Source organism: Podarcis tiliguerta (genome assembly GCF_965153285.1).
Source record: "Podarcis tiliguerta genome assembly, chromosome: 13".
NCBI lineage: Eukaryota > Metazoa > Chordata > Lepidosauria > Squamata > Lacertidae > Podarcis > Podarcis tiliguerta.
In genome coordinates, this window is record NC_139546.1 from 3,129,314 (window position 1) to 3,157,129 (window position 27,816).

The 27,816-nt window shown below is 44.2% G+C and overlaps 1 protein-coding gene across 4 annotated transcripts in view; it reads left to right on the forward strand.

Moving 5' to 3' along the window:
- The window catches only part of CEP72 (centrosomal protein 72), a 31,609-nt gene extending 10,266 nt beyond the window's left edge, over positions 1-21,343 (forward strand). Inside the window, exons 4-15 of one of the 4 annotated variants that reach the window (XM_083407737.1) lie at positions 2,785-2,899; positions 5,725-5,903; positions 7,031-7,134; positions 8,621-8,672; positions 9,494-9,703; positions 10,770-10,834; positions 12,881-13,010; positions 14,055-14,254; positions 17,298-17,424; positions 18,791-18,902; positions 19,790-19,963; positions 21,074-21,343. In XM_083407737.1, the coding sequence (XP_083263863.1) occupies positions 2,785-2,899; positions 5,725-5,903; positions 7,031-7,134; positions 8,621-8,672; positions 9,494-9,703; positions 10,770-10,834; positions 12,881-13,010; positions 14,055-14,254; positions 17,298-17,424; positions 18,791-18,902; positions 19,790-19,931 (1,436 nt within the window). In that variant the 3' untranslated portion in view covers positions 19,932-19,963; positions 21,074-21,343. Of the gene's footprint in view, positions 1-2,784; positions 2,900-5,724; positions 5,904-7,030; positions 7,135-8,620; positions 8,673-9,493; positions 9,704-10,769; positions 10,835-12,880; positions 13,011-14,054; positions 14,305-14,676; positions 15,825-17,297; positions 17,425-18,790; positions 18,903-19,789; positions 20,593-21,073 lie in introns of those variants that run through there. The other 3 variants (XM_083407738.1, XM_083407736.1, XM_083407739.1) reach the window with 3 other exon arrangements.
- Positions 21,344-27,816: the final 6,473 nt, after the last annotated feature.

Below are 27,816 nucleotides of genomic sequence, written 5' to 3' on the forward strand. Positions count from 1 at the left end.
ATACGCAATGGCAAAAACATGTAATAAATGAACTGGGGGGGAAGGGAGTAGGTCCAGTAGGAGAATTTATCATGGCTCTCCTATCAAAGTTCCTGTGAGTTCTACCATTCATTTGTAATTGGAAAGCTAGCACAGTTAGGTTATCATAGATTCGATGGGAAGGGAAAGGTGACTGCAGTTTACAGAGTCTTGATTCGGAAAGATTAAAGAGCCAAACCAAGACCATAAAGCAATCATTTGAACAATGTCACAGTCATAGTAGTTTGTGTATGAAAGGGAGCTTTATTCTGTTTGACGGTTACATTTCAATATTTTTTGTAAATGTGATATCATTAGACGTCCTCATAACGCACACCTTGCTCTACATGGCAGCTATATACATAAATACTTGGATAAGAAAATAGTTTTCTTCTTTGTTTCCTGCTTAATTTCTGTTGACAGGATACTTACCTACATTTTCACAAACCCATGCAGTTCTCGGCAGTCTTACTCAGGGATAGTTTTGGAGACCCTTCTACCTGGTGAAACAAATGTATTCAGTTGTTTCTGGAAGTTACAGGTCATGGGTACCTGTAGATACCGTTGCACTAAACCGGAGCAGTGGCGCTGAAAGCCCTGCTCTGAGTTACTGTGCATAGCTGCGGTCTTGAGTGAGCTGACAGTGCCTGGGGCGCACATGCACTGGTACGTGCCTGTGAGCGCCAAGGGGGTGCTCGTGCGACAGGGCATGGAGGGTGAAGGAGCCCGTTGCAGCGCCCCAGCGCTCACCTCTGACCCCGTTGCAGTGATCCTGCTCCACACTGTAGCCCACAGGCTTGCACCGTGCCGCCTGGCTGCCCCTACTTGGGGAGCCCAGCTGACATGGCACTTGGCAGGCCGAACCAGGCACCCCCACGCTGGCGCCCCCAGTGCAGCCCAGCCCAGTTCTCCTTTCCATGAGCATTGGTTCCTCCAACACCAGGAGGGGAGTGCCGGCCCACACTTGGGGTACCTGCATAAAGACACCTGCTTCACGCCCCCTCAAAAATCCGCACCCAGGGCCACATCCCTCTGGCACCCCCCCATGCAATGCCCCTGGTGCATAGAGCTGCTTTATGGTGTGGAAATTAAAAAGAAATCATTCGTCTCCCATTTCTTTCTCTTACTTGCAGTACCTCCCCTTCTTGGTTCGCAGTGTTATGAAAGATACCCTGGACCCTTTATTTTCATTATTAACCAGAAGTATAGCTTCTAGATCAAGTATAGCATCTAGATCAAGGGAAGTAATAGTGCCACTGTATTCTGCTCTGGTCAGACCTCACCTGGAGTACTGTGTCCAGTTCTGGGCACCACAGTTCAAGAAGGACACTGACAAACTGGAACGTGTCCAGAGGAGGGCAACCAAAATGGTCAAAGGCCTGGAAACGATGCCTTATGAGGAACTGCTAAGGGAGCTGGGCATGTTTAGCCTGGAGAAGAGGAGGTTAAGGGGTGATATGATAGCCATGTTCAAATATATAAAAGGATGTCACATAGAGGAGGGAGAAAGGTTGTTTTCTGCTGCTCTAGAGAAGCGGATACGGAGCAATGGATCCAAACTACAAGAAAGAAGATTCCACCTCAACATTAGGAAGAACTTCCTGACAGTAAGAGCGGTTCGACAGTGGAATTTGCTGCCAAGGAGTGTGGTGGAGTCTCCTTCTTTGGAGGTCTTTAAGCAGAGGCTTGACAACCATATGTCAGGAGTGCTCTGATGGTGTTTCCTGCTTGGCAGGGGGTTGGACTCGATGGCCCTTGTGGTCTCTTCCAACCCTATGATTCTATGAAGGGGCTATGGCTCAGAGGGCTGAATTGACAAGCATCTCTTGGTGGTGTCTGTCTCTGTGCCACTAGGATATTGTTCTGACAATTTCCACCTGAGTTTTACAGACTGAGGGAGCAAATCATTACCCTCTTTTACATTGTGCCATTCTCCCCACATTTTGGGGAAAAGTTTTTTGAATTATTTGGATTATTTTATACTCTGCTTTCAAACTTGACTTATAGTGACTCACTGCTTGAAAATATTTCAAAAGTTAAATGAATAGAACTATAAAATACATGCACATGTATTTTGTCCCGGAAGGCAACACTTTATGCTTGGTAATTGTTTTTAAAAACTTCAGTAAAGTTTGTAAAAAAAAGAAACTTAAATATTAAAACCCAGATAATGTTCAAAATAGGTCAGAACACATATTTTAAATGTTGTATGTAGGGTCACCATGAACTTAATCCAGTCGATTGCACCAGATTTAGGCATGAGGGGGAGGGAAGAGAATCATCAGAGTTATCTAGTTAGCCTCTTGCCAGTGCAGGAAATCTACTACATTCCTGATAAGTGGCTATCAAGCCTCTGTCTGGAAACCTCTTAACGAAGCAGAGACTGCCACCTTCCAAGGCAGTCTCTTCCTAATGTATAGACTAAGCCTTCATCTTTGAATTTGAACCCATTGGTTTAGTTTCTGCCCTCTGGAGCTGTGTTGCCAACATGGCTCCTGTGGGAGAAGTCTTCTCCCTGTACCTGCAGAATCTCAGAAACCACCTCCCTCTGCGCTCACTGTTCCCTTCAAGACAGTGGTGTAGTGGGGGGGGGGCGCACAAGGGCAGTTGCCACAAGGCGCACAATTGTGTGGGGGGTTTTTAAGAAAAAACTTTCATCTTATAAATTTGGGAATATTCTAGGATTGAATTTGCAAATGTTCTCCTTGCATGCAGACCATCATAAATACATTTTCTTCCCTTTTGGGTTGTATTTTTTTTTTTTAGATGATCGTCCTGTGAGAGACAGTGAGCGAAAAGCATCCCTTTTACATTTCTCTACAGATCATGCTTATAGATTCAGGAAGCCTCCACTGGTAACAAGATGGACTGAAACGGAAAGGTAGGATCAGAACAAGGGTTCAAGCAACTGCAATCATGTGATTGTGGAAATATCTGGAAATTGGGACAGGATCCAAAGGGCTGCCTGAGGAATTTGCGTGTGCCCCTTCCTGTCACTGTGCTGCCCCAACCCCACTGCCCGTTAGAGGACCTTCTGGAATAGCACCAGAATGGTGTGGCGAAGCCCTTGGGCCTCTCTGGACTGCAACTCTCTTGTGCTGCGTTGGGTGCAGCTTTTCGTTTGAATCTTGGCCCTCAACTTTCAGTGCTTTATCTCCAGAGTCTGAAAGGCTCAGCAATGTTCATAAAGTTACCTGTGTGTTCATAGCTCCTGCCTGGAATAATTTTTTGTAGAGAGAGGGCCTCAAACTGGCTTTGTAGGCATTACAGGTTATCAGTTTTGAAACCAAGTGGTTTGAATTTGAAAAGTAATAGGCTGGGATTCCAAGGCCTGCACAGGGTTGTGTCTGAGGCTCCCCTTTCTGAGTGTAGTACCCCAACCCCATACTATCTAAGGGACTGGAGAATCATCTGTGGGGAGCAGCCCCTGCCACAATAGTTGCAGTGTAAAGATGGAGAAATCTTAGCATGAACAAACATGAAACTATTTGCTTGTGTTTTACTTTATTTATTCAATTAAAAGAATATAAAAATTATGTTATTTGTATATATTGTGACAAAATCTCCAAGTGCTTTTCAAGAAATGTGAGAATTATCAATAAAGCAGTTAAAAACAATTAGCTAACAACTTTTCAAAAAAAAAATTAAATCATTAGTAACCAAAACGAGACTAAATCATGTCAATGTCTGTAGCTTGCCTAAACAAAAAGGTTTCAAACAGGCGCCAGAAATAATACAGCAAATGCACCCGTCTGGTGTCAATAGGAAGGGAGTTCCCAAGGGTAGGTGCTGCCGCACTAAAATAGCTATTTCTTACAAGCGTGGAACCAGGTATTGCGTGGCATCTTTAGCCCTGCCAGTTCTGCAGCATGAGTGGGGTAAAGTGACCCTGCAAGGTAGTCTGCTCAACATTTTGCCCTCCAGATGTTTTGGACTATGACTCCCATCATCCCTGACAATCTGTCATGCTGGCTAGATGGAAGTTGTAGTCCAGAACAACTGGAAGGTATAAGGTGGGGCAATTGCCTTAGGCACAAGCAGTTACTTTCCTGTGAGTGCAGGGATTTCTCAGTTTCCTTAGACCAGACTGGAGGAAGGCTGGCCGAAGGGGTTTGGCGAAGGCTTGCAGTCTGTGGGGCACAATAGAGGATGCATAACTGCTACGCCTTTCAACTGACCTGCCTCTGCCAGCAGCACCTGGCAAAAAGGGAAATCAGTATCAGCCGCCTGGTTTTGGTTTTCTGAGCATTTTGGTTGAACTGCCAATGAAGATTCCAAAGGGTAGAAGCAGCCTGGTGTATGTGTGCCCCCCCCCCCCCCCGTGGAAACTAAATGTAATTGGCACTCTGGGTAGTACACCATCGGTAGACTTGTGCAAGTCTGGTGTGCTTTGATTCGTGTGGCAGAGTGAACAAGCTTTTGCTACCTTAACTGATGCAGCCTGCTTCCTTTCTGCAACTCTGCATACCTAAGACGACAAACCCACCATCTACAAGTAGGGCAGATTTTCTGTGTCACCTGCGCCAGTGGAAAACGGGATGATAACTGATAAACAGTGTTCATTAAAGATTCGTGTGCAGCTTGTAAAGGTAAAGGGACCCCTGACCATTAGGTCCAGTTGCGGACGACTCTGGGGTTGTGCACTCATCTCGCTTTACTGGCCGAGGGAGCCGGTGTACAGCTTCCGGGTCATGTGACCAGCATGACTAAGCCGCTTCTGGCGAACCAGAGCAGCGCACGGAAATGCCGTTTACCTTCCTGCCAGCGCGGTACCTATTTATCTACTTGCACTTTGACGTGCTTTCGAACTGCTAGGTGGGCAGGAGCTGGGACCGAGCAACGGGAGCTCACGCCGTTGCAGGGATTCAAACTGCCCACCTTCTGATCAGCAAGTCCTAGGCTCAGTGGCTTGACCCACAGCGCCACCCGTTGCTTATCTGTGCCGAAGACAGAGTTAGGCACAGTTCTGGCATATCTGGTCTTACTTGAGGGTTGCCTTGGCACCGAGCCATTACAGGCCATGCGGTTCCTTTTTCAAACAGGAGTTGTTTCATCCTGCTTCAGGCAAAGCCAGGAATGTAGGGATGTGCTATGCAGACATGGCGAATTTCCAAGTACTTGGTCTTCATTTACAGCTTGAGCTGTAACTATGTTTGCTTTCTGTGGCACAGGAAGTCTCTGAAAGGCTTAAAACCTCTGTTAGATCTTCTGAGTCTTAATCCTTAATCAGGCTAACTGACCTACTTTCCCTTGTCAAAAGTGTGTTAATCAGAATTAGATTATGAGCTCTCCATGGCTGTCTTTGGATATCACCACTTTAAAAAGCAACCCTGGTACAGCGGCCCTGTGGAGGCCAACATTTAGCCTCTCTCCTGGAGGTGTGCAAGTCCTCTTGGCTACTCAGGTGATTTGAGTGATCTTCTGCAGCAGAGAGTGTTGCCTGTCTGTGGAGGCTCCCCACAAGCTCCTCAGTCATGCAGGAAGCCTCTATGGGCACGCAAGGCTCCCCACTTGAGAGCTGCACTCAGGTTACCTGAGTGTTGGATGCATGGCCCGGGGGGGGGGGCAGGGCTAAGCTAACATCCCTGTAACCCTTTTAGGGCAGCAGTGCCTGAAGAGGGCTCATGTTTTGTTTCTTAAGATACATTTTCCTCTCAAATGAAAACTTAAATAAGGTATAAAAAGCGTGTCATTTTCTCGCTGCAGTTCTGCCCATCCAAGAGTTGAATACATTAACTTCATGTCAAAAAAGTGCTTGGTGATGGATAAAGACGATGAGGCAGTCCTGAACCTCATTACAAAGTGTGAATGGGACTTAAGTAAGCCTCCAGGAATAACTGGATCGACCGAAAGTCACCCCAAAGTTGAATTCCACGACTTAAACAGTATGTGGTTTGTTTGTTACTTTTCTCATGTTGTCTTCAATAAGAGGCTAGTTCATGTCACGGTGGAACTCCAGGCTTCTGGGTTGTATAGTAGTTTTAAATGCTCACCGATCTATTTCATAGTTGGGAATTTATTACTTGTTTGGTAGAAATCCCTCTCTTCAGTATCCATTCTGATGTTATGTGATGATGTCACAATGTAGGCTTGGAGCCTTAGACCATCCTGCGATACCGATGAGATAAATGGAAGTTTTTTTGCAGTCTGCCATCTCAAAACACCCAGCCACTGCCTTTGTATTTATACCCCACTGAGCCAGGGTTGGGATTTGGAGTGTAAGAAGAGCCTGACTGGATCAGGTCAAGTCCTTTTAGTTCAGCATCCTGTTTTCAGCAGTAGCCAACCAGATACTTTTAAACACAGTTTAAAAACCAGTTTTTAAAGGTCTGCCTAAAAACAGATGTAGGGTGGTATATTCTACTTTGCATGAGTGTTCCAAATATATGGGGCCACTACTAAAAAGGCCCCTTTTCTAGTTCCAACCAAGCTGATGGAGCCTTATCTTAAGGCGGCAGCTAGTTCAGGAGGCAAGAACCAAAAACAAAGGACAGAAAAAGGCTTTTTTTAAAAAAGTACCATATTTTTTGCCCCATAGGATGCACCTAGTTTTTTTTGGGGGGGGGGGAATAAAGAGGAAAAAAATTATTTGCCCCCCAGGCGCGGGGCTGGCACTGTGCAGAGCTACACGAAGCCCGGGAGACCCGAGGGTTGCACAGAGCTTCCTGAAGCCTGGAGAGCGAGAGGGGTCGGTGCGCACATACCCCTCTCGCTCTCCAGGCTTCAGCGAAAGCCTGCATTCGCCCCATAGGACGCACACACATTTCCCCTTCATTTTTGGAGGGGAAAAAGTGCGTCCTATAGGGCAAAAAATATGGTAAACAACAGTAGGAAGGCAAAAAGAGCGAAACACACCGCAGAAAATAGAAAGGATAGCAAATCACACAAACCAGAAAACTCACAAAGACAGAGCCATAGTAAAAGTGACAACCTTGGAATGGAAACTGTGTAGGGCTGCAGTATATAGTATGGTTTCTGTAGATTAATTTACTATTTAAATCTATTTCTTGAGGTATTCACAAAATAGAAGATAATACTAAGAGGCATCGGAAGCCAGGAGCCTCTCCACCACGGCTTGTCTTATTGCAGAACTGGAAGCAAGAAAACCTGCCCAAGGTAAATAAAAACATTTAAAATCCTGTGTCGTACATTCTTCCCATGTCAAGAATGCCTCCAACTCAGTGTGTGGTTCTCGAAGCAAACCATACAGGATCTGGTTGTCTTTAACATAACCAGTGTGAAAGCCAGCCTGGCTAGAGAGTTGGACTAGGACCGGGAGACCAGGCTTAGCGTCCCCACTCGGCCATGAATTTCACTGGGTCACCTTGGGCTAGTCGCAGCCTCCTAGCCTGTGAGGATAAAAGGGAGGGCAGGAGAAGTGTGTCCGCCACCTTCAGCTCCTTGGAGAAAAGGGGGGATATCAAACAAACAAGCAGTGTTCTGAAGCTCCCAGGGCCTTCCGTTACTTTGGAATGGCAGAGATAGGCAGGGTTCACATCCTCATGATACATCTCTGGCAGCCTCTCCACTCCCAAGACCAGTTCTCTGCAACATGCAGATTACCGTATTTTTCGCTCTATAAGACGCACCAGACCACAAGACGCACCTAGTTTTTGGAGGAGGGAAACAAGAAAAAAAATACCCTGAGTCTCAGAAGCCAGAACAGCAAAAGGGATCGCTGTGCAGTGAAAGCAGCAACCCCTCTTGCTGTTCTGGCTTCTGGGATAGCTGCTTAGCCTGCATTTGCTCCATAAGACGCACACACATTTCCCCTTACTTTTTAGGAGGGAAAAAGTGAGTCTTGTAGAGCAAAAAATACGGTATTTGGGTATAGCTGGAGCCCAGCTGTTCAGCTTTGTTACAAAAGCTTTTAAATGTTGTATTGGCTTCTCTGTTTTGCCCTCCCCATCCCAAATTATTTTCCCCGTTGACGCACGAGGGAGTGCAGGACTCACAAGGGATTCCCAGAAGGGTAGGAACCTCAGCAGGAGACCTGGTGGTTTACGGCTGTTTGCCTGGCTACAAACCACCCAGGAAGAGCTTGAAAGAGGAGGTGGGAGACAGTGGGAGTCTCCATAGGGGCCGGGTACAAAAGAGAGCATTATACTGTAGCATTAAAGAGCCGCAAGTTGAGTGATGGGAAGCTGTAAGGCCAGGAAGTACCCAGGCTTCAAAACATAAGTTGGTGTGAACTGGGGGGCAAGCACTGGAGAAAGGAGGGAGTGAGGACCTCTCATGGGAACAGCTTCCCCCTTTCAAAAAGCCCCAAAGCCAACAGGACAGCAACATGGGCTCCAAATTACTGCAGTGGATGCCAAGCCATACCTCAAAGGAAGATCAAAACAGGACTGCCATTCGGCTGGTGGGTTCAGACTTAAGCCCTGCTTTTGTCAGGTGTCGGTTGTGCTACAGAGGTGGAATCTACACACATATAAAAACTGTTCTGAAAATGCCTTTAAAATTCATTGAATTTTCCGTAAGGCTCACCATTGCCATCTAGTGTCACATTGTATATTGCACCTAAAAGGTTTTACTTGCAGCTGTATAGCTGAGTCCAGAGATCCTGATTGTAGAAGAGTCCTCTTTTTCTTTTTCCTTCTAGGCTGCTCAGTTACAAAATAGAAATATGCTGAAAGCCTCAGAAACGAATAAAGGTATGTTATAACAAATGTTATTGTGCTAATTTAATGGCAGAGTTTGGTCATTAATACCATAGGCACCTGTTGCGCAGGGTTCCAGCTGTCACTTTGCATGCTGATATAGATAGGTTTTACTGACAAGCAACAGAAGTGAAGTGGCTAAAAAAAATATCGTTATAATCTTCACTTTTGTGTTTTTATATGGAACACTTCTCCAGCATACAGGCAAACACGTATCACTTAATTGCACTGCAACTTGGCTTTAGATTTGTACCTTTTTTACAGCTAATGGTCAGAATCCAACATGGAGAGTGACATCGCAGTGCTGTGCATAACTATTTAGAAGTAAATCTCACTGACTGAACTCCTTGGCATTGTACTGCAGACTTTGCACTTCAATACTTTGGGAATAAATGGCCTTAAACAGGACTATCTCGGTTGGACTGTGGCCTAAACTGTGCATTGCGCCTGAATGGTTAAGCTGGACATACTGTTCTGATAGATAGATAGATAGATAGATAGATAGATAGATAGATAGATAGATAGATAGATAAATAAATAAAAACTTTAAATGCTCAGGAAGTTTTTGTCAGCAAGCTCTGTCACCTGCTGATTAAAGTGGTTTAGTCCTGGACCAGCCTTGCTCTGTGATTCTGCTGATCGAAGTAAACTGGTTCCTAGTCTCGTTTCATGCCAGCGTGACCTCAGTGACTTAAAGCTAGACTTCAATAATGTGTTTGTAGACTGTTCCAGTTTCCAAACTGTATTACCCAGTAGCAAATTACGAAGTAAACTACATGTCAGTATGTTGCAATAATTCGGGTTTCCCCCTCCAGAATATAGAAGCTTGCCTACTTCACCAACTCTACAAGCTTCTCACAGTGCCCTTGGTCAAGGACACAAGAAAAAGAAAATCGGCGTTAGAGTTTCATTCTTAGGAGCTAAATCACAAGAGCTGCCCAAGACAGACCCTAATTTGAAGTTCCACAATGAGGCTGAAGCATATGAAAAGATCACAAGCCATGCTATTTTTACACCCCATCCAGGTAAAATTGTTTTTGAAGTGTTTCTGTGGCCTTGCTGTACATCTCAATATACAGCTGCCACTGAAAGCAGCAGCAGCAGCAGCCATGCATCTACCTCCCCCACCCTCCCAGCCCTGTCTTAACCTGTGTTTTGGTGTCTCAGTCAGTATCCATGACTCTCCACTCCCTACCCACCACAATGTGGAGCATGGCCAGGGAAACTCAGGGATATGAGATATGGATCAGTTCTGCTAGATTGTATGAAGAGGAATGTGGGAGCTAGATGTCTGGCTGCTGTTTTCAGCAAAGATGGTTGGCTGTGGCAGTTGTCTTTCTGAAATAGAGGGATTGTCTTAGATCTGGGACTCTGTGCCTCAAACATATGTGCTAATTCCTAACCATCTTTATGATAAGAGTGCCACCATGTGGAGTAGCCCAGTATTTCACTAGTTATTTATGTACTTCATTTATTCAGCTTCAGTTGAAGCTATTTCTCTGCAGAGAAAATGAGCTTATCTGTATCTCACGGTTTCTCTTGGGAGAGCTAAGCCACGAGCCAAACTATGACTTAATTCAGCACAGGGCAGCAGCAAATGGCCAGGTAGGAACAGAGTAGACATGATCACCTGTCCAGGAGCCCATGCATTTGCTAATTGGTGCTGACCTGTGTTCTGGCTTAGTATTATGTGTGAACTGGGCCTATGAGAACCTACATATTGAAACATCTGGCATTTTTTATGAGAACAGTTTCCATTGACCCACAGAGCAGCAGATGTAACTCCTGCACATGACATAATGTACACAACTGGAAAAGGAATATAGTTCGCTTATATTGAGATCATCTTGTTATGAAAGTTTCTGGGAGCCAGTGCAGTGTTCTGGTTAGAGTGTCAGGCTAGCACCTGGGGGACAAGAGTCCATATCTTCACTCAGCTATGATGCCAGTCACTGCTTCTCAGCCTAACCGACCTCACACGGGAGGAATATAAATGCTTTTTATTATTATTAAGAATTCTGCTATTTCATGGTTTAGTGTTTTTTCACCTAGACTGAAACCATTATGTTCAAATGCTTTTTCCATTTGTAGCCCCACCAGAAGTCAATGAAATAGTAGTTACTTCTCAGAAGACAACAACGGGACATGGCCAGAAGGTACCTGAACGTGAAAGGCTAAAGAGCAAAGACCTAAAGAATGGAGATAATGTCAAAAATGTGTCAGTTTGAGATCAAGCCAACTTCTCTAGTGGATCAGTTATAACAAAACGGGTACACTGAAGATTCCAAAGGATATGTGTTTGCACCTGATCACTGATACTAGCATGGATTGGCTAAGTTTTCCCTCCTTATCAGCATTCCATTTCCTGGTGTGTGTTTTTCAAATGAAAGTTAGTACTTCATTTAAAGAGGCACTAAGTTCCCCTTCTATTTCCTTATCCTGGTAACGGACTCCTCCATAACAGGATCCCAATTCCTTTCTGAAATCTGTGCATATTCATCTTCTTTTCATTAGTGAAGTAATTCCCCCTTTTTTCTGGTAGCTATCTGTGTATTCATATGGAAATGATGTTTATCTCCCAGCACATAATTCCAGTGTTTAACAGTTTACACATGCTGCCCATATGCTACTGGGCCAACTACAAAGTTAATGTATTAATTTACAAAGCCTTTAACAACTTTAGTCTAGGATATCTTCAATACTGTTTGATGTGTTATATCCCTGTTAGATCACTCCCATCTTTGTGGGAGTGGCTCTAAGTGGCTCCCCATGACTCAGGCACACAGCTCAGTAATTTCCCCTTTTAAAAAAGTTTGGCATAGACAACGTACCTTAAGTTTTCATTCCTGGTTTGTAATTCTCCTGAAATGTTTCTCCTGAAATGTTTCAGAAAAACCCCCTCCTTGTTTTTCTTCACTGCTTCAGGATTATTTGATAGGCATGAGTGCACCAATACATTTGGTGAGCCAGTCAAGAGCTCATCATCTTCAAAGGCATTTGTGTACAGGCAACCTGTCAAGGATAGCAACGCCTTCTTACATAAGTCAGTAACCCACAAAATGTTTACTAGCCAGTCATACATTATTAGTAATTTGTAATCTGTAAGAGGTTTTCATAAACCTTCTGTGACTCATTGGCTGGTTGCATTTCTTCTCGCCATAGCTGACTTGGCGACTTAACTATTTTCTATGAACATGGATTAATAATGGGACAAGAAAATTGCCTGAAAAAGGTGCCGTGCTTTGACCCGAGAGCCAAGAGAATCTTTTCCCAATTGTCTTCTTGATCCATTTGTCATATTCCCTAAAATAGTTGCTTCCCTCTTTTTCAGATTTAGCAACCATGCTCATCCAGTGCTTGAAGCCTGTTAGCTGAGTTAACCTGCCTCTTGCTTTTTCTGCCTGCTGCACACCTGCCTCCTTGCATCATTGTGTGTTTGGTTCCATTTCCATTTGTTCCATCCTTCTTCCTTTTCCTTGTTCCATTTCTAACCCAGCGTTCTGATCTACTAGCAGCTTTGTATGTTCCTTCCTTTGCATATAGCCTAGGACTAACAGTTTAGTTGATTAAGAGCTTTATGGCCAGAGAATAGATTTATCTTTATTCTTCTGCCCATGAGCTTGAAAATATCACTTCTAGGCATGGCAGCCATATGCATCTGATCACTACCAGAGGAGTGAGTGGGGGCAGCAGAATGCTAAGCAACCCTTTGGATTTTAGCTGTTTGACTAATAAGCTAGTCTATATGCCATTTACTTCCGGTAAAGAGCCCTGTGCACTGATCTGACAAAGGTGAGTGCTGGGGACTAGATATGCTAATTGGAGCGCATGTGCCTATCAGCATTCCAGGCAATTCTGAACTCCAGAGCACTATGGATAAGGTGAGAATACATTACTTTGTTCGTTTTGCAGTGCTAATGGGGAAGCACAGGCTTTCTCACTGTGCCAGGCCGCAGGCTGCATGCAGCTCCTCGTTTTAAGCTGTGTCTAGATCCTGCACAATAGTGATTGGGGAGCTCACAACATTTTTCTGTGTTCAGTGCCTGTTAATCTATCCTGCCCAGGGTAGCAAACACCAAGTAATAAAATAGCACTATTAAAAATAAAACAAAAGCGTATTTAAAACAATTAAAAGCACTTAAAAGCAGCAATAATTCTTTTTAAAACCATGTAAACATTAAATATTTATATATTTTTTTAAGTGCAAACCTCACGGAGCAGTTCAGCTGGCGGATGAAGTGCTGCATGAAACAGGACTTGAAAGTCTTCTAGACTTGGTTGATAAACACTGGAATGGTTGCAAATCGCTTCATTGCAACCAAACTTTTTTATGTAAGTACGAGTCATTTGTTAGGGATGTGTGTTTCTCCATGATAATTTGGCTCCTTCCTCCTGCAAGGTGACTTGCGGGTAACGATAGATCGGTTTCCCCCATGGATTTCTCCAACCCTGGCAACAGGTTTGACAGATGTGCACTGCTTTTCACCTGGCAGCAATAGTCCCGGTGGGGAAATGAGAGGGAGGCTTTTATTTTTCCTCACGTGTTTTCGGCCTCTTCCGCACCATTCACTGCATTTGCTCAAGGAGCAAGACTGGCCAGTTTAAAGGCTTATTGTGCCATTTCATGAGGTTATTCTGAACTCCTGCTGGGATGGACACCTGTTGTCATGTGAGGAGCAAGACAAAAGTGGTCCCTTTCCTTGGGAAGCAGGAGATTACGCCGGAGAGTGATGGGAGGAGTGTCAGCCAGAGGAGAAGCAAGGTGAGCAGCGCTTACCTGGGCGAAGGCATCTTCCCAAACTGGCATTGGTTACCTTGGTTTCTTCATGCTCTGAAGCACAGTGGGGCAAGGGAGGGAATGGGGGATCCCAAGGCCCAGTCTCTCTGCCTGGAAATAATCACAGGAAGAAAATGGTCTGAAGAGGTCTCATGTGATCAATACAGTGTTTTGCAATGTGACCCCATGTCTCAATAGATAGGATTAGACTTGAGAGTACTTGGCTCAGCATAAGGAATTTGAAAAGGGGCTTCTGTTTAAACTGGGGCCTGGAGAACCAGTGGTTGAGTGGCTCAGTAGTGATGATATAAAAGGGCCATGGGTCGCAGGAGCAAATAAAAAAATTTCCTGCAGCAGAATTTCTTTGTGAACTTAAAAATACAAAGGCGTGTCCATCGCGTTCTGCTCTCATAGTAAAGCAGCTCTGTTAGGATCAATTTTGCTGAGGTTACTTGCAAGTAAAAGCCATTCTGCTCTACTGGAAGAGTGAATTTGTAAAGACTGAGCAGGTAGTTTGAAGGAAATTACACCCCCGCTCCCCCCCCCAAAAAAACCTGTTCACTAAATATGAACTTAGAAAAATCTCCTTTAATTCCTAGCTCAGGCAGAAACTGTTTTGTCTGCAATTCAGAAATCCACACCCCCAGATCAACAGAGACCTCCTGCAGAACACCAAGAGCTGAATCACCTTCGGTTAGAGAGACAGGCTTTGCAAAGTCGTATCTCTGAGCAAGAAGAGCAGTTCAATGCCAAGATCAGTAGTTTGGCATCGGACTTGAATAGTGCTAAGAAAGACAGGGTAAGTAGAATGCAGTATTCCGCGACCCCATGATTCCCCTGTGCATATAGGTATGTAAGGTAAAGGTACCCCTGCCCGTACAGGCCAGTCTTGACAGACTCTAGGGTTGTGCGCCCATCTCACTCAAAGAGGCTGAGGGCCAGCGCTGTCCGAAGACACTTCCAGGTCACGTGGCCAGTGTGACATCGCTGCTCTGGCGAGCCAGAGCAGCACACGGAAACGCCGTTTACCTTCCCGCTAGTAAGTGGTCCCTATTTATCTACTTGCACCCAAGAGTGCTTTCGAACTGCTAGGTTGGCAGGCGCTGGGACCGAACAGCGGGAGCGCACCCCGCCGCGGGGATTCGAACCGCCGACCTCTTGATCGGCAAGCCCTAGGCGCTGAGGCTTTAACCCACAGCGCCACCCGCGTCCCATATATAGGTATGTACATACATATAAACAGTGTTCTAATCTGGGATGGCAAGATGCAGCTGTCAAACTCCCAACAATCAGTTTCAGATTTTTTAAAAAATGCATTTATTCGAACTTAAAACCCATCCAAAGGACCTATGGTGCAGGATGCTGTACTAGTTTTCCTGTATTGCTGATTACCAGATTTGTCTTCTATCATTTTTTGCTTAATGTTGCTTCTGCCAGTCATAGGGAAGAGTTCAGCAATTGGTGACAAGTTCAGCAATTCTCTCTGGTTTCCGATGTTTCAGCAAGCATTGACTATGTACCTCCTAGGCAAAGGGGTAGAAATTTGCTTTATTTTTAAAAGGAAAGTTGAGTTTTTGTTTCCAATGTCACATTCTGTCCTTTTTGTGGAAGTTCAGCATATACACAGCCATCACTAAAGGCCACGAAAAGCACAAATCCTGCCTAATGAATCTCTCCCCAGGCAGCAGTGGTCTACTTTTCAGGGCAGAATTTCTCCAAACTTGTCTGCAAGTCAGAGATTTCTTTCCTTTCCGTTTAAGCCACCTTAACTATAGAAGCTCTATAATTCCTTCAAAATACAAAGCAAACACTGAAATTCAGACCATTCTAATTTATTTTGTCCTCTGGTGTTGCGTTTGTAGCAGCTGTTGCTTGATCCGCAGGGTCTATTCTGATTACTTTTAGCTCAGAGGATCACTGGGATCCCACAGTAGTTGGAGCAGCTGCTGGGTAGAATCTGTAGGCACGAGTGCCCAGAGGTTGCGCCCACACTGGCAGCTGGAGCTTCCCATTTGCTTCTGTCAGAGCTCTGCAGGGCATATCATTGAAAGGTTTATAGCCCCTTTATGGAATTATTGGTGTACTTGCCCAGTATTTCAAGCCACTAATATTGGGTAACACATGCCTGAATTCCTTGTTCTTCATTTTACTGTAATTTACTGGTCAGCAGCAGCTTGAGCTAAATACAGTCAAGTCTATCTTGCCAATTAGTCACTACAAATCCCTCTTTCTTTCCTCATCTTGTTGGATTTCTGTCTCACATCCACCCGACTACTTTTTCTCTGTCAGCAGAGCATATAGGATAGGGTTAACTCCTCTTCAGAAGACAGGGTCAAATTGCCCCTGAAAACTCTTCCCAGTTCAGTCATATGAACATGCTTCACCTGCTACCAGTGTTCCCTGGGAGTGTGGCCCTGTCAGAACAGGGGACAGGAAGAGGACACCTGCATGAAGCCTTGGCCTTTAAATGCCCTGGCTCCTGCTGGATGGAGGACTTGAACTCAGATCTTCTTCCTCTTTCACTTTCTTGGTTGCTCAAATTGGTACAGAATGTAAAAGTCAGCAAGGGTTAATGGGAACAACAGGTGCCATGCATGGCTAAGCAGGTAAAGACGTTGGTCCAACCAGCTTGCCCCTTTCTACTCCCTTGGTGATGCTGCCGGCCATCCTTTCTCCTCCAAAGCCCCTCGTGCCGCACAGCTGAGAGGGAGCTACTTGACCTGTGTCTCAGTCAGGTGATTCCCAGCACCAACCCAGCGGAGGAGCCTCTCATCCTCGCCTGTGTGAGTGGTCTTAATGTAGGCCTGTCAACAGAGTCTGAAATGTAGGGTGAATCCTTGCCAACCCGTCTGGGTTGTCCTGTGTCTCTCACTTTGTGTAGTTTAACGAACCAATAGGGTTGTGCTGACCTAGAGTGTGGTGGGTGGGGGACTAGTGGGATTAGGATTAGATTTGGGTTAAAGAGTGGGGGACAGATTATAGAGAGTATCAGGGAAGGCCCATGGAATAGCCATAATAGTAGAGACCTGAACTTCAAAGCCACAACAAAGGACAAAAGAGGCAGATTCATTTTTGCTGCAGGGACACTAGATGGCAAAATTAAACTATCAATCAGCTCCATATATGCCCCAAACTTGAAACAACTAGAATTCACCCAAAAAACACTAAACAAGTTCCTCTCCTTCTCTGAAGGTGAAGCAATCCTAGGAGGTGATCTCAATCTTAATATGAAAGGTATATCCCTGAAAGACATCCACCCTACAACCCCATAGGCAACCTTCCTCCGAAGGAAACCCCCAACAACTAGGGAATCTTACAAGTTACTAAAAATGCTAAAACACGGGTCTCTATGACATTTGGGGTGAGCAAAACCCAGGAGACATCAGCCATACATTCCAATCCGGACGCCATGGTACAGTGTCCAGACTGGACAGCATTCTGCTCACACAAGGTCTGATCCCCTCAGTGGAGTCAACAAACAGGTAACACAAAAATCACAGATCACGCCCCAGTAGAAGTCACCATTAAAATAGGAGAAGGAACACAAACCACCCTATGATGGTCCTTCAGTCCCATCCTAACTACAAACAAACAAATTAGAGAGTCTCACAAAAACTCTCCGAAACTACTTCAAAGAAAATGATGTAGACAATATAACAGAGTCTGAAATGATACTTTAATCATTTGTGATCATAGAGTTGGAAGAGACCACAAGGGCCATCGAGTCCAACCCCCTGCCAAGCAGGAAATGATGCCTAATAAAGGTTTGGTGAAGTAATAGCTACTTTAATCATTTTCTCTGTCTCATCGTTTTCTCCTTTCTACACCCCCCATTGTATTAGGATATATTGAAGCATAATTTAGACAAATTACTGAAAGAACACGCAGCTCTGAAAGTCCACAGCCCCAGAATGGAACAAAGGACCCAGAATGCAGAGGCCACTCAGGCAGCACCGCTGCAGATAATCAGTAAGTTTCTAAAAATATGTATCTGAATAAAGCAGTCCATGTGTTTCTTTGAACACACGAAGATTCTGTATCCTCCATCCAATAAAGGGCAACTTTGTAAGTTTATAGCAGTTGAGGGAGGGGCAGCCTAGAGCAGAGATCCTGCAAATATGGAACTTTGCATGTACATTTTGGTCTTTTCTAGCCTTGCACTAATCACTGCAGACTCTTTATGAATAGCATTTGCTGCAGTGCGAGGGGGAGATGAGCCTATCCCTAGTGTACAGGCAAAGATGCTTTGGGCACAGTGCAACTGTTGGTGGCTGGAAAGGACCATGAACCTGGCAGGGCCACCTAAGTGGGGGTGGGTGGTCACCAGAAGCAGGACTGTGATGTCTTTCACCTCGCATATTGAGCTATCTTTTAAAATGCACACACCCACCCACACAAATATTGCCTTCATGTATTCAAGCACATTGTCACACGGAGACCCGGTCACATAAGAAGCCTGCTAAGCAGATTTAAAATTCCCTTGAATTCCTGCTGATTGAGTTTCAGAATGATAACTGTGTACAATTCACTTGGATTAAGGTGCCCACACTTCCCACCTGAGGTCTGATATCAAAAAACATATCAAATATATGCATTATTGGGGTTTGTAAAACGGCATTTCAGAGGAGTAAATCTCAAAAGTTTCAAAATTTCTTAACCCTCGTGTCTGAACTGATTTCGCTCTCTGTCTCAGTCCTGTTGTGCTAGATCGTGTTGAGATCCCAATGCTTTGCTCATAGGAAAAGGTCACTATCTCATCAGTTGGCAGCTGCTACCCCAAAGACCTTTTTTGGTCCCCTTTCTAACCCCACCCTTTGTTTCATGGGAACTGCGGGTGGTAGCCAACATAATTAAAATACAATGCTTGCAAAGATTAAAACTTTTAAAAAATACATCACTATAACTTATACAAGTGGAGTTAAACTTGCTTCAATTTTATATCAATACTCATAATTCAGTACCCATCAGTAGTGCTACTACCTGGGCATCCCCTGCTGACCTCAGGTTGGCTGGCACTGGAGGAGGAATTTCTTTATGTACTTGGGCCTCCAAGCTTTGTGCTTTCTACACCAGCACCAAAACCTTGGATTGGGCTTTGTAGTTCACAAGCAGCCAGTGTGCTGCCCTTTGGATCCATGACACACTCAACTGCTTGGCTCAGCTGACAAATACCTTCTGATCTTTTTCCTATGGCTCGGGGGAATGCAATGGATGGGAGTGCAACAAGCAAGCCCTTTCTCCTCATCTTTTTCATATATACTTCCCTGTCATGCAGTGCTAACACCTTTTTTAAGTAAGATGGTTGCCTATGGCTATATATTCTTTCTCTCTCCAGAACTTGAAAACCACCACAAGCTGTTGGCTGATGAAAATGCCAGTTTGAAGCAGCGCCTCCAGCACTTTGACAAGATGCAGGAACTCACAAAGATGTTGCAGGAAAGCCACAGGTAGAAGCTTAGTACTGGATGCTAAGCGGAAGCTCTCAAGATTTCAAATGTTTGGCCATTTAAAAATCTGTTCTTGTGTTCAGTGGCATCCGCTTCTCCCAATGTATGGTCACTGCCTTTGCCAAGCTGCTTCCAGCACATGTTCTTTCATCTCCCTCCACACAGAAGTGCTCCTCCTTGCTTGACCCCAAGCTCTGGCCACCTGGAACCTCCAGTGCTCAACGTCTAAATACTAAACGTTGAGAAAAGTGAGGAAATGGAGGGCTGACCCAGGAGGAGAGAAGGGATTGCACAAGTAGACAAACTGAGTGAAAGGTCGAGGAGGCAGGGTCTGAATCACAAACGCCAGAGCCAGCTGTTCTTATACAAGTTTAATTTCACTCCAGGTTCTCTTCCCTTCCACCCTGCTTACCCCCCAAAACTTGGTTCCCAATTTTCCCTCCCTGACTGCCCCCCTCAAAAAAAGACTTGTCGTTTTTCTCATTCTTAACTCCAGTTCTTGCATTTGCAATCCCTTAGTGTTAAGAGAGAGAAAGTACCAACAGGTCTCAAACAAAATGGACAAGTAAGGAGAAGGCTACCTTAAGGCATGTGAAAAAATTCACACGAGCATCTATTTGTTATCCTGTAGAAGAGAAAGGGATTCCCCGTCCCCCCCCCATTATTGAACCAGTGGAGCAAAGGGGTAGAAAGAACTGGCTCCCTTTTGACAGCCCAGCAGCCAAGACATGCTTTCAAGCAACAAAATATGTTACCTGTGATCTCTCCAGGTTTGAGTGCAGCTGTGTGCGCGCAGGGCTGTTCTTCACATCTGTAGGTTCCATGGTTTATTTTGTAACGTAACAATTGATTTTCTTTTTTTAAAAAAATGCAACGCTTTCTTGCAGAACCTTGGTTTCTACAAATGAACGTCTCTTAAAAGAACTGGAAGAGGCACGTTGCCGGCACAAGGCGGAAGTGGAGCAGCTACACTGGAACTACAATCAGTTAAAGAAAACGCTTCCTCCTAGCAACATCACCCACAATTAACAGCAGCAGATGTTAATAACAGTGAAGGGCATGCGAGTGTAAATGATTTATAAAGGATGACAAACCCTTGGGGTTATTTACTTCCATGAACCAACCAGCTTTTAACACTGTGGCTGATTTCTCTTGTACCTCATTTTTTTAGATATCCTCCCCATGGTTTTTGAATATAGGAGTGAATATATTAAATTATTGAATGATTTTAATGCATTATTCGATCAATGGCAATTTATATGTTTTTAAGTAAAATAAAATTGATCTCTTCTACTGTGAATTTTGTATTCACCTCAAACTTTTTCAAATAGGGATCATGTTTATCACTGACCAAGTTATTGTTGCAGAGCTGTGTGCTGATGCTTTAGGAACAGCTGCAAAACCATGGCCTTAAGACATGCTTCAACTTTGAGCATTTCTGCACATGGAATGAAGTTTAGCAGTCATGTGACTTGCAGTGCAATCCTGTCCATGTTTCCTTGGACTGCAGCCTTAGAAGGGATGAGGGATTCTCATACTGTTGCAGGTGCTTTAAAAATAATAATCCTAGCTTATTCTTTCACTTATCCTGTCCTTGAATGTGTTATCTGTGGATCAAGAATTAACCTTTGGCATATGAGATCAGTAGCTGCTGTTTCCATATTCCATTAAAAAGATGCTGTTTGAACAATACTGTCCACATCTTCATTGATACACCATTTGATCAACTAATTAGGTTGATTGCTCACTGAGATCCAGTTTCTCTCTGCATTCTGGCAGTTCCAAATTTCTGCTGGTGGGAAATATCATGGTGTGTGTCCTATGTTACTGAAGTGACCTTTTGTTTTCTTTAACGTTTTGGACAATTATTTCTGGATTTCAAACCACTGAAATTTTGCATCTGCTGATGGAATGGCAAGTAAAGGATTTGCCAGTCAACGTGCCTTTCCAAGTCCAACTGATCCCTGTAGAGTGGCATCCAGAGACACATAGCTGCTGCTTCAAATTCCTTTGGTACTACTTTTGAACAAAAAGCATCTCCTATGGCAATACGTTCCCTGCTGAAACAGCACCTTTTCACAGTCAGATGGGCAGGGTACAAATAAAATAATAAAAATAGTAATAGTAATAATAATAATAATAATAATAGTACTGTTGTTGTTACATTCCAGAACAGATGTTTGGCTGTGCAGTGTTTGCACATGTGTGTGTTTTAAAATGAAACCATGCAATATATGCTTTTCCTACTCAAGAAATATAAGTGGACCAGATAAAAAGCCTCTCTAAATGCACTTAATTTTAAAACTTCCAACAATTTTTTTTTTACCTTGTTTTCCAGATAAGGCATTCTAATTGAATCACAGAATTGCAGAGAAAAGGGCAAATTCCATGCTAGGGCTCCTTATGAAATGAATTGAAAATAAAACTGCCACTATCATAATTGTTTAGTCGTTCAGTCGTGTCCGACTCTTCGTGACCCCATGGACCAGAGCACGCCAGGCACTCCTGTCTTCCACTATCATAATACCATCATACAAATCTCTGGTGTGACCACATTTGAAGTCCTGTATACGTTTCTGGTTGCCTCACCTGCAAAAGGATATTGCAGTGTTGGGAAAAGTTCAGAAAACGGCAGCCTAAATGATCAAAGATACACAGCAACTGCCCTGCGAAGAAAGGTTGCAGCATTTGGGACACTTTAGATTAAAGTCAAGGAAGAGGTGACATGATAGAAGTGTGTGAAATTATGCCTGGTAGGGAGAAAGTAAGGAGAGCAGTTTTTCTCTCCCTCTCTCCTAACACTAGACTTCGTGGACAGCCAATGAAGCTGAATCTTGGAAGATCCAGGACAGAGAAAAGAAATTACTTCTTCACGCAGAGCACAATCAAGAGTCTGTGATGGCCACCATCACAGATTGCGTTAAGTGAACAGACAAAGTCATGGAGAGGGCAGTCGATGGTCCGCTCTACTCCACAGTTGGAGGCAACAGTGCTTCCTGCTTGCTGGTTTCCCACAGGTTGGCTACTATGAGAACAGGTTGCTGGACTAGACAGGCCATTAGCTGGATCCAGCAGGGCTGCTGTTATGTTTTTACAGACAATAGTGGTCTCCTTTGAGCCAGGTGGTGTGCACGTTGAGAGCAAACCCCATTGAAGTGATCTTGCCTGTGTGGAAAGGGTTTGATGGTCATAGTGAGCACCTTTTGTTCATTTTAGAAACCATTGTTTTTCAGTGTTGAAAAAGAAACTCCTAAGAGGTTTCACCAAAGGGACTTCATGCAAGGATTCCTTAATGCAGCCAGAGTTCTAATGCTATAAGGATCTGAGTTTTAGCCCAGTAGGCAAGTTGGGTAGTATTGTATTAGTTGGTTCCATTGTAAACAGCAGGAAACTGGCTGGGTGTGAATGATGAGCAAAATGTAAGGGTGTGTGAAGTGTTTGTTGACTGCTTTGTGGAGAAAGTAGGGCAAGCACACCTTGAATGCCGTATGAGGCAGGATAAACGCAGCTGCCACCTAAACCGTACAGTTGCAAGGTAGGCTAAGCTGCCTAAAAATATTCCAGTAGATGAGATCAGAAGGTGAATGGGATCTAGCAAAGGAGCTAGCCTGCGAAATCAGCTTTCAGATAATGCACTTGGATCTTTTCTTCCTCTGGAGATAGGTGAAAGTTAATGACATGAGCTCCAATGCTGCTTCTCAGATGATGGCTTCAATTAGCCACTTGGTATCTGTCCACTAGCATTGTGATGTCATTATGTCACGCAACCTGTGGCTCTCCAATGGTGACTGCAGCTCCCATCAGCCCTGGGCAGCATGGTAGATGGGGATAGTGGGAATTGCATTCCAGCAACACAGGGCAGCCACCCATGAGAAAACAGCATATGGGTGGGATGCCAGGCAATTATGAGGAGCATTCTAGGCAGTAGTGCAAGTGACACAAAGCAGCAAAAAATGCTCTGACCATCAAGGTATGTTGAACAGAGCTGCCCAGTGACCTGACCACATTAAGACTGTTCTCTTAGAAATGTACACACACGACACTTGCAAAAGCAAATTAAGACGTTTATATTAATACATTTATTGATCACTTTACCAACTTAAGATACAATTCTATACTCTCAACAGCAATAATATATATATTACAGAAAGTTTGCTTTTAAAGAACAGCTATAAAACACTATGAAAACTGACATCTATTCTCAAGCCAAGCTTTTTACAGCACTATTAGAACAACTGATGAACTTGATTTTTTTCTAATGAATGAAGAATGTTTACTTGACAGAAGCCATCAATGTGGTTTTAGAAATTAGAAAGACAACTAGCAGAAGATTTCAGCATTTGGAACACTTATCACAATTTTAACATTCACACAGATAAAGTGATAACACATTTAAGTTTCTAGCATTAATAAATTGTGTAAAAATATATTGCATATATACACACACACATATATAAATTTGTTTCATTTTCCTGAAAAAGCCTAGTACAAACTAGTAGTATATAACTCACTTTCAAGTTTCTTTTAATTTACTTGTGTAAATATTTAATACTGGTATTATAAATTAATAAAAAATAAAGACCTGCAATCAGAATAGATTTTGCCTGGGCCTTACTTTCCACTGTTAGATTGGCCAGCATATGGTGAAATTTCATCAGCCAATGTTAGTTCTCTGTTTCTTTTGCCATGTTCAGGGCAATTCTAAAAGCCTCGTTTAGCCTTTTAAAATTCCCCCCAACTCCCCTCACATTTGGGAGCAAATTCGTCAAGCTCCAGGACTGACATAGTTTCTTTGGCCTCTCTGAGGGCATGTCAGGAGAGGCTCTGGAGCAAGCAGACCGAAGCAGACTGCTCACCCCCTAGAGCAGAGGTTGGCAAACTAAGGCCCGTGGGCCAGAAGGGCCCATGAGGGTGGCTTAACCGGCCCATGAGCCACCCCCAAACAGAGCCGCCCACTGGGCAAGTCCCCACACTCTGCGCTAAACCGGTGCGGCGTGGCGACTCTTCCGCAGCTCCAGAAATCGCTTCTATGCATGCCCAGATGCCGGATATCTCTTCTGCGCAGGCGCGATTTTCAGCATCTGGGCATGTGCAGAAGTGATTTCCGGCGTTGTGCTGTGCAGGCCTGGCCCACGGAGGAGCTCTGCAGGAGTGATCCTGCCCATACCCAGTAAGCCTTGCCAACCCCTGCCCTAGAGCACGGTTGGGGGCCAACCGTGGTCCGGCAGCAGTGGTGGAGCACCAGGGAAGCCTCCAACTGCAAAGGCTCCCCCTGCTGGTGAATTCGGTAACATCCACCAGCCCCTCACCCTGCGCCCCAGAGCTCAAGTCTGAAGTTACACCAGATGTTTTCCAAACTAGAAATTCACTCACCCCACGTTTACATGGGACTTTCATAATGTTAGAATCTCAGCGGGGACATGTATAATCTGGCAAAATGGGCACTATGTTAAAATGCATGGTTGCGTTTTAACATGTTACTATCATAACAGCTATGGGGGAGATCCAGTAAGAATTCACACTGCTAGAAGGCGATTAACCACCCGCTACGCCTGCATCCTGACAAAAATTGCACCTCCGAAAAGCATTCCCCCGAGAGAGCGGCTGCTGGTGGTGTACAAATCTAGGCAGGCTTACTCAGCAAAGCACACACCCCGTTTCATTTTGAGTGACTTCCAGAAAAAACAAGCCCTAGGGCGCTGCTCTAAGTTTGACTAGTTTGTGCTAGGTGGGGCCCACTGTGCTCAGAGCAGCCAAATGTTACGCCTTCTGAGATCTGAGAGGTCATTGTACAGGTTACCGGTTCACTGGTTTTAATGCATGACGTGTCAATGAGAAAAAAGAAACAGGTGGAGTCCATGCCAGCTTTTATTATGCTGTCTAGTGTTCCGGGAGAGATAACAGCAAGTTCACCTTCTCCACCAGTAGCCAGCATATGATGCAACTGCATCTCTAGGTAGCCAAAGGGAAGCAATTTGAAAGCAAACCATGTGTTGTCATATGCTGGGGTAGCCAATGTGGTACCTTCAACTCCCATTAGCATCTCCCAGCACGGCAAATGGTCAGGGTTGGGAGTAATCCAATAACCCTTCCCTGGCCATATGCCAATATTTTATATATATATATATATATATATATATATATATATATATATATACACACACACACTCACACACACAACAAAAAAGGTAAGCCAAACCTGTGTTTCCTTAAATTGTGCAAAACAAAAAAAAGAGGCAACAAAACATGCTCACAGTATTAGTCAAAAATAGTTTTCAATATAAATATATAATCTTCCTCTTGTGCTTAAAGTACGTGGAAACATTTACATTTCAACAAGGATAAACTGATTTACTTATCCCTCTCCAGTTAACACAGCAGAGCAGGAGTTTTATAACTTGCTACCTTCCGAGAACCTTCTACATCTACACTTGACACAGAAACCGAGTTTGTCGCAGAAGACACACAAGCAGTTCCTAGGAGACAGTCCTTGCTCTTGTTGGCCCTGGCTGGCCCAGCCTCCTGTGCCCCACTAAACCAGAAGTGACCCCAAAAACACACCACTTTCCTTATGTTTAGCTATGAATTGAGGGAGAAAGATGGCTATTGGAACACAATGGTTAGGATCCAGTCTGAGGCTGTTACACTTATTTCAGTGGCACCAAAGTTCACCTAAATGCAGCTGCAAATTTATGCACACTGAACTAGGTGTACATCTGATAGAATTGAATGGGGTTAACTCCCAAGTAGATATTATTTAGGAGTAAGTCCCATTTAACTCAACAAGGCCTACGTTGGAGGAGACGTGTAGGAATGCATGGTTATTCTAGATATAACCCAGAGGCATGGATCGGTCCCTGTAGGTTCTCCAGATGTTGTGGACTATAACTTTAAAAGTACCATGCTGCCCTCGGCTGATGGGAATTGAAGTTCAGAACATCTGGAGAGCACAGGGTTTGGGAAGGCTGCCGTAAGTTAGGGAAGAGGAGGCAGTGGTGGAAGACATGTAATGGTTGACACACGTCTTCGCCAAGTGTGCCTAATGCACCTTTCGCCTGCAAATATGACTGCCAAAACATCATAGAACCACATGATAAAGTTGATGTGTTGGTTGTGAAATGGCTTCCATATACCAGTCATCTAATAGCCTAATAGAATTTGCACAGTGGATGTTTAGCATAGAGGAAAAAGCAACAGCTGCATTTTGGGGTTCACATTTACCCTAATTATCAACTATACCCATATTCAACCTTTGCTTTTAAAATACATACAAACCCATCTAACTTTAAAAATAACAGGTAGTTTAAGAATTTTATGAACCGTGCAAGTTTCTATGCTCCTCCCTGCCAACTATTGTTTATTCATTTTGAATTTGATTTGAGTAAGTTTTGACTTGCACTGACGATTTTAAACATAACCAAGCCTTCCTTAAAAGAACGCAAAGACTGCAGCCAGAACCAGTTCCTTCCAGTGTCAAGACACTTCATAACAAAAATCATTAAGATTTTGGTCATGGTCCCCCAATCCCTGTGCCATTTCTGGAGCAGCCCTTCTGCCCTTTGCAGTATCAGGATCTGTCCTTCACATTGATCATGCTCACACAATGCAAGCCTGAGAAATAAATGGACATTTTGTCATATGCCTCAACTTTTGTGGAGTCTTATTTAGTATATATAACCCTGAAAAGGTTTGCTGTCATTTACATTTCATTTCTATGCATCCTTGTATCTTACAGACAATTCCAGGATAGACTTGAATATGTCTCCTGGTGGGAGCAGAGAACCTAAACTGCAATGTCAAGTCTATCTTGCTCTTCCTCAGAACTATTTGCCACAACCAACTGGCCACGGGCAGGGAAATGACACACGAGGATTTCTGCACATCAAAATGATTGTGTGGCTGCTCTCAGACAGCTGGTTGCTGTCAGGAAGCAAAGATGGAACAGGGGTGCCAGCTCCTGAGGACCCAACCCTGGGTGGGGTTTTTTTTTGGGGGGGGCAGTGTTTAAAAAAGTCAGGGCCAAGCGCAGAGTGACTTCATTGGCCGGATCTTTCTCCTCCTCCTGCTACAGAGGTGAAAGTGGGGGGGAAGAAGCCCCCAGGCAGCAGCAGCAGGAGTCACCAGCCACTGAAGCTACGCTGCCATCGCTTTTAGCCCCACACCTGGCTCTTCCCAATGTCCTGACGTCGGGACGTTGCACATGTGATGTTGCATGCGCAAAGCCAGCCCTCCCAATCTCCCTCACAAGTTGGGGCTTTTGAGATGGAAGAGTTCATTCTCATGTCCAAACTGATGTGATCCATGCAGAATGGTAGATTGTTCCACCACACCTCCAACGTACAGCTCCACATTTATATCGCACAAACAGCACAGTGAAACAATTACATGAACTCTTGGTCATATGTCAACCAGTTCATATTCTCAGTATATTAAGCAGGTCTTGTAGATTTGCCCCCTTAAAAGCAGAACTGTTGTAGTTTCCCCTAGTTCTATCAATATCTGTTAGCCCATGACCCTAGATTGCTTGGAACAGAACAGCTACAAGAAGTAATTTCCCTTTTAGCAAAATATACCCTGCTTTATTCATGGATTATTGCTTCCTTATCTTTAACTTTTCATAACACTGGAGAGAACAGAAATATACTTTGGCATCTTAAAGGTGTGAAAAAATATATCTATTCACTGTTAGGAGGAGGGGATTTTCCTAACTAATGAAGGGATTATTGTTGCTGCTTGTTGTTTAGTCATGTCCGACTCTTCGTGACCCCCTGGACCAGAGCACGGCAGGCACTCCTGTCTTCCACTGCCTCCCACAGTTTGGTCAAACTCATGCTGGTAGTTTCGAGAACACTGTCCCACCATCTCGTCCTCTGTCGTCCCCTTCTCCTTGTGCCCTCCATCTTTCCCAACATCA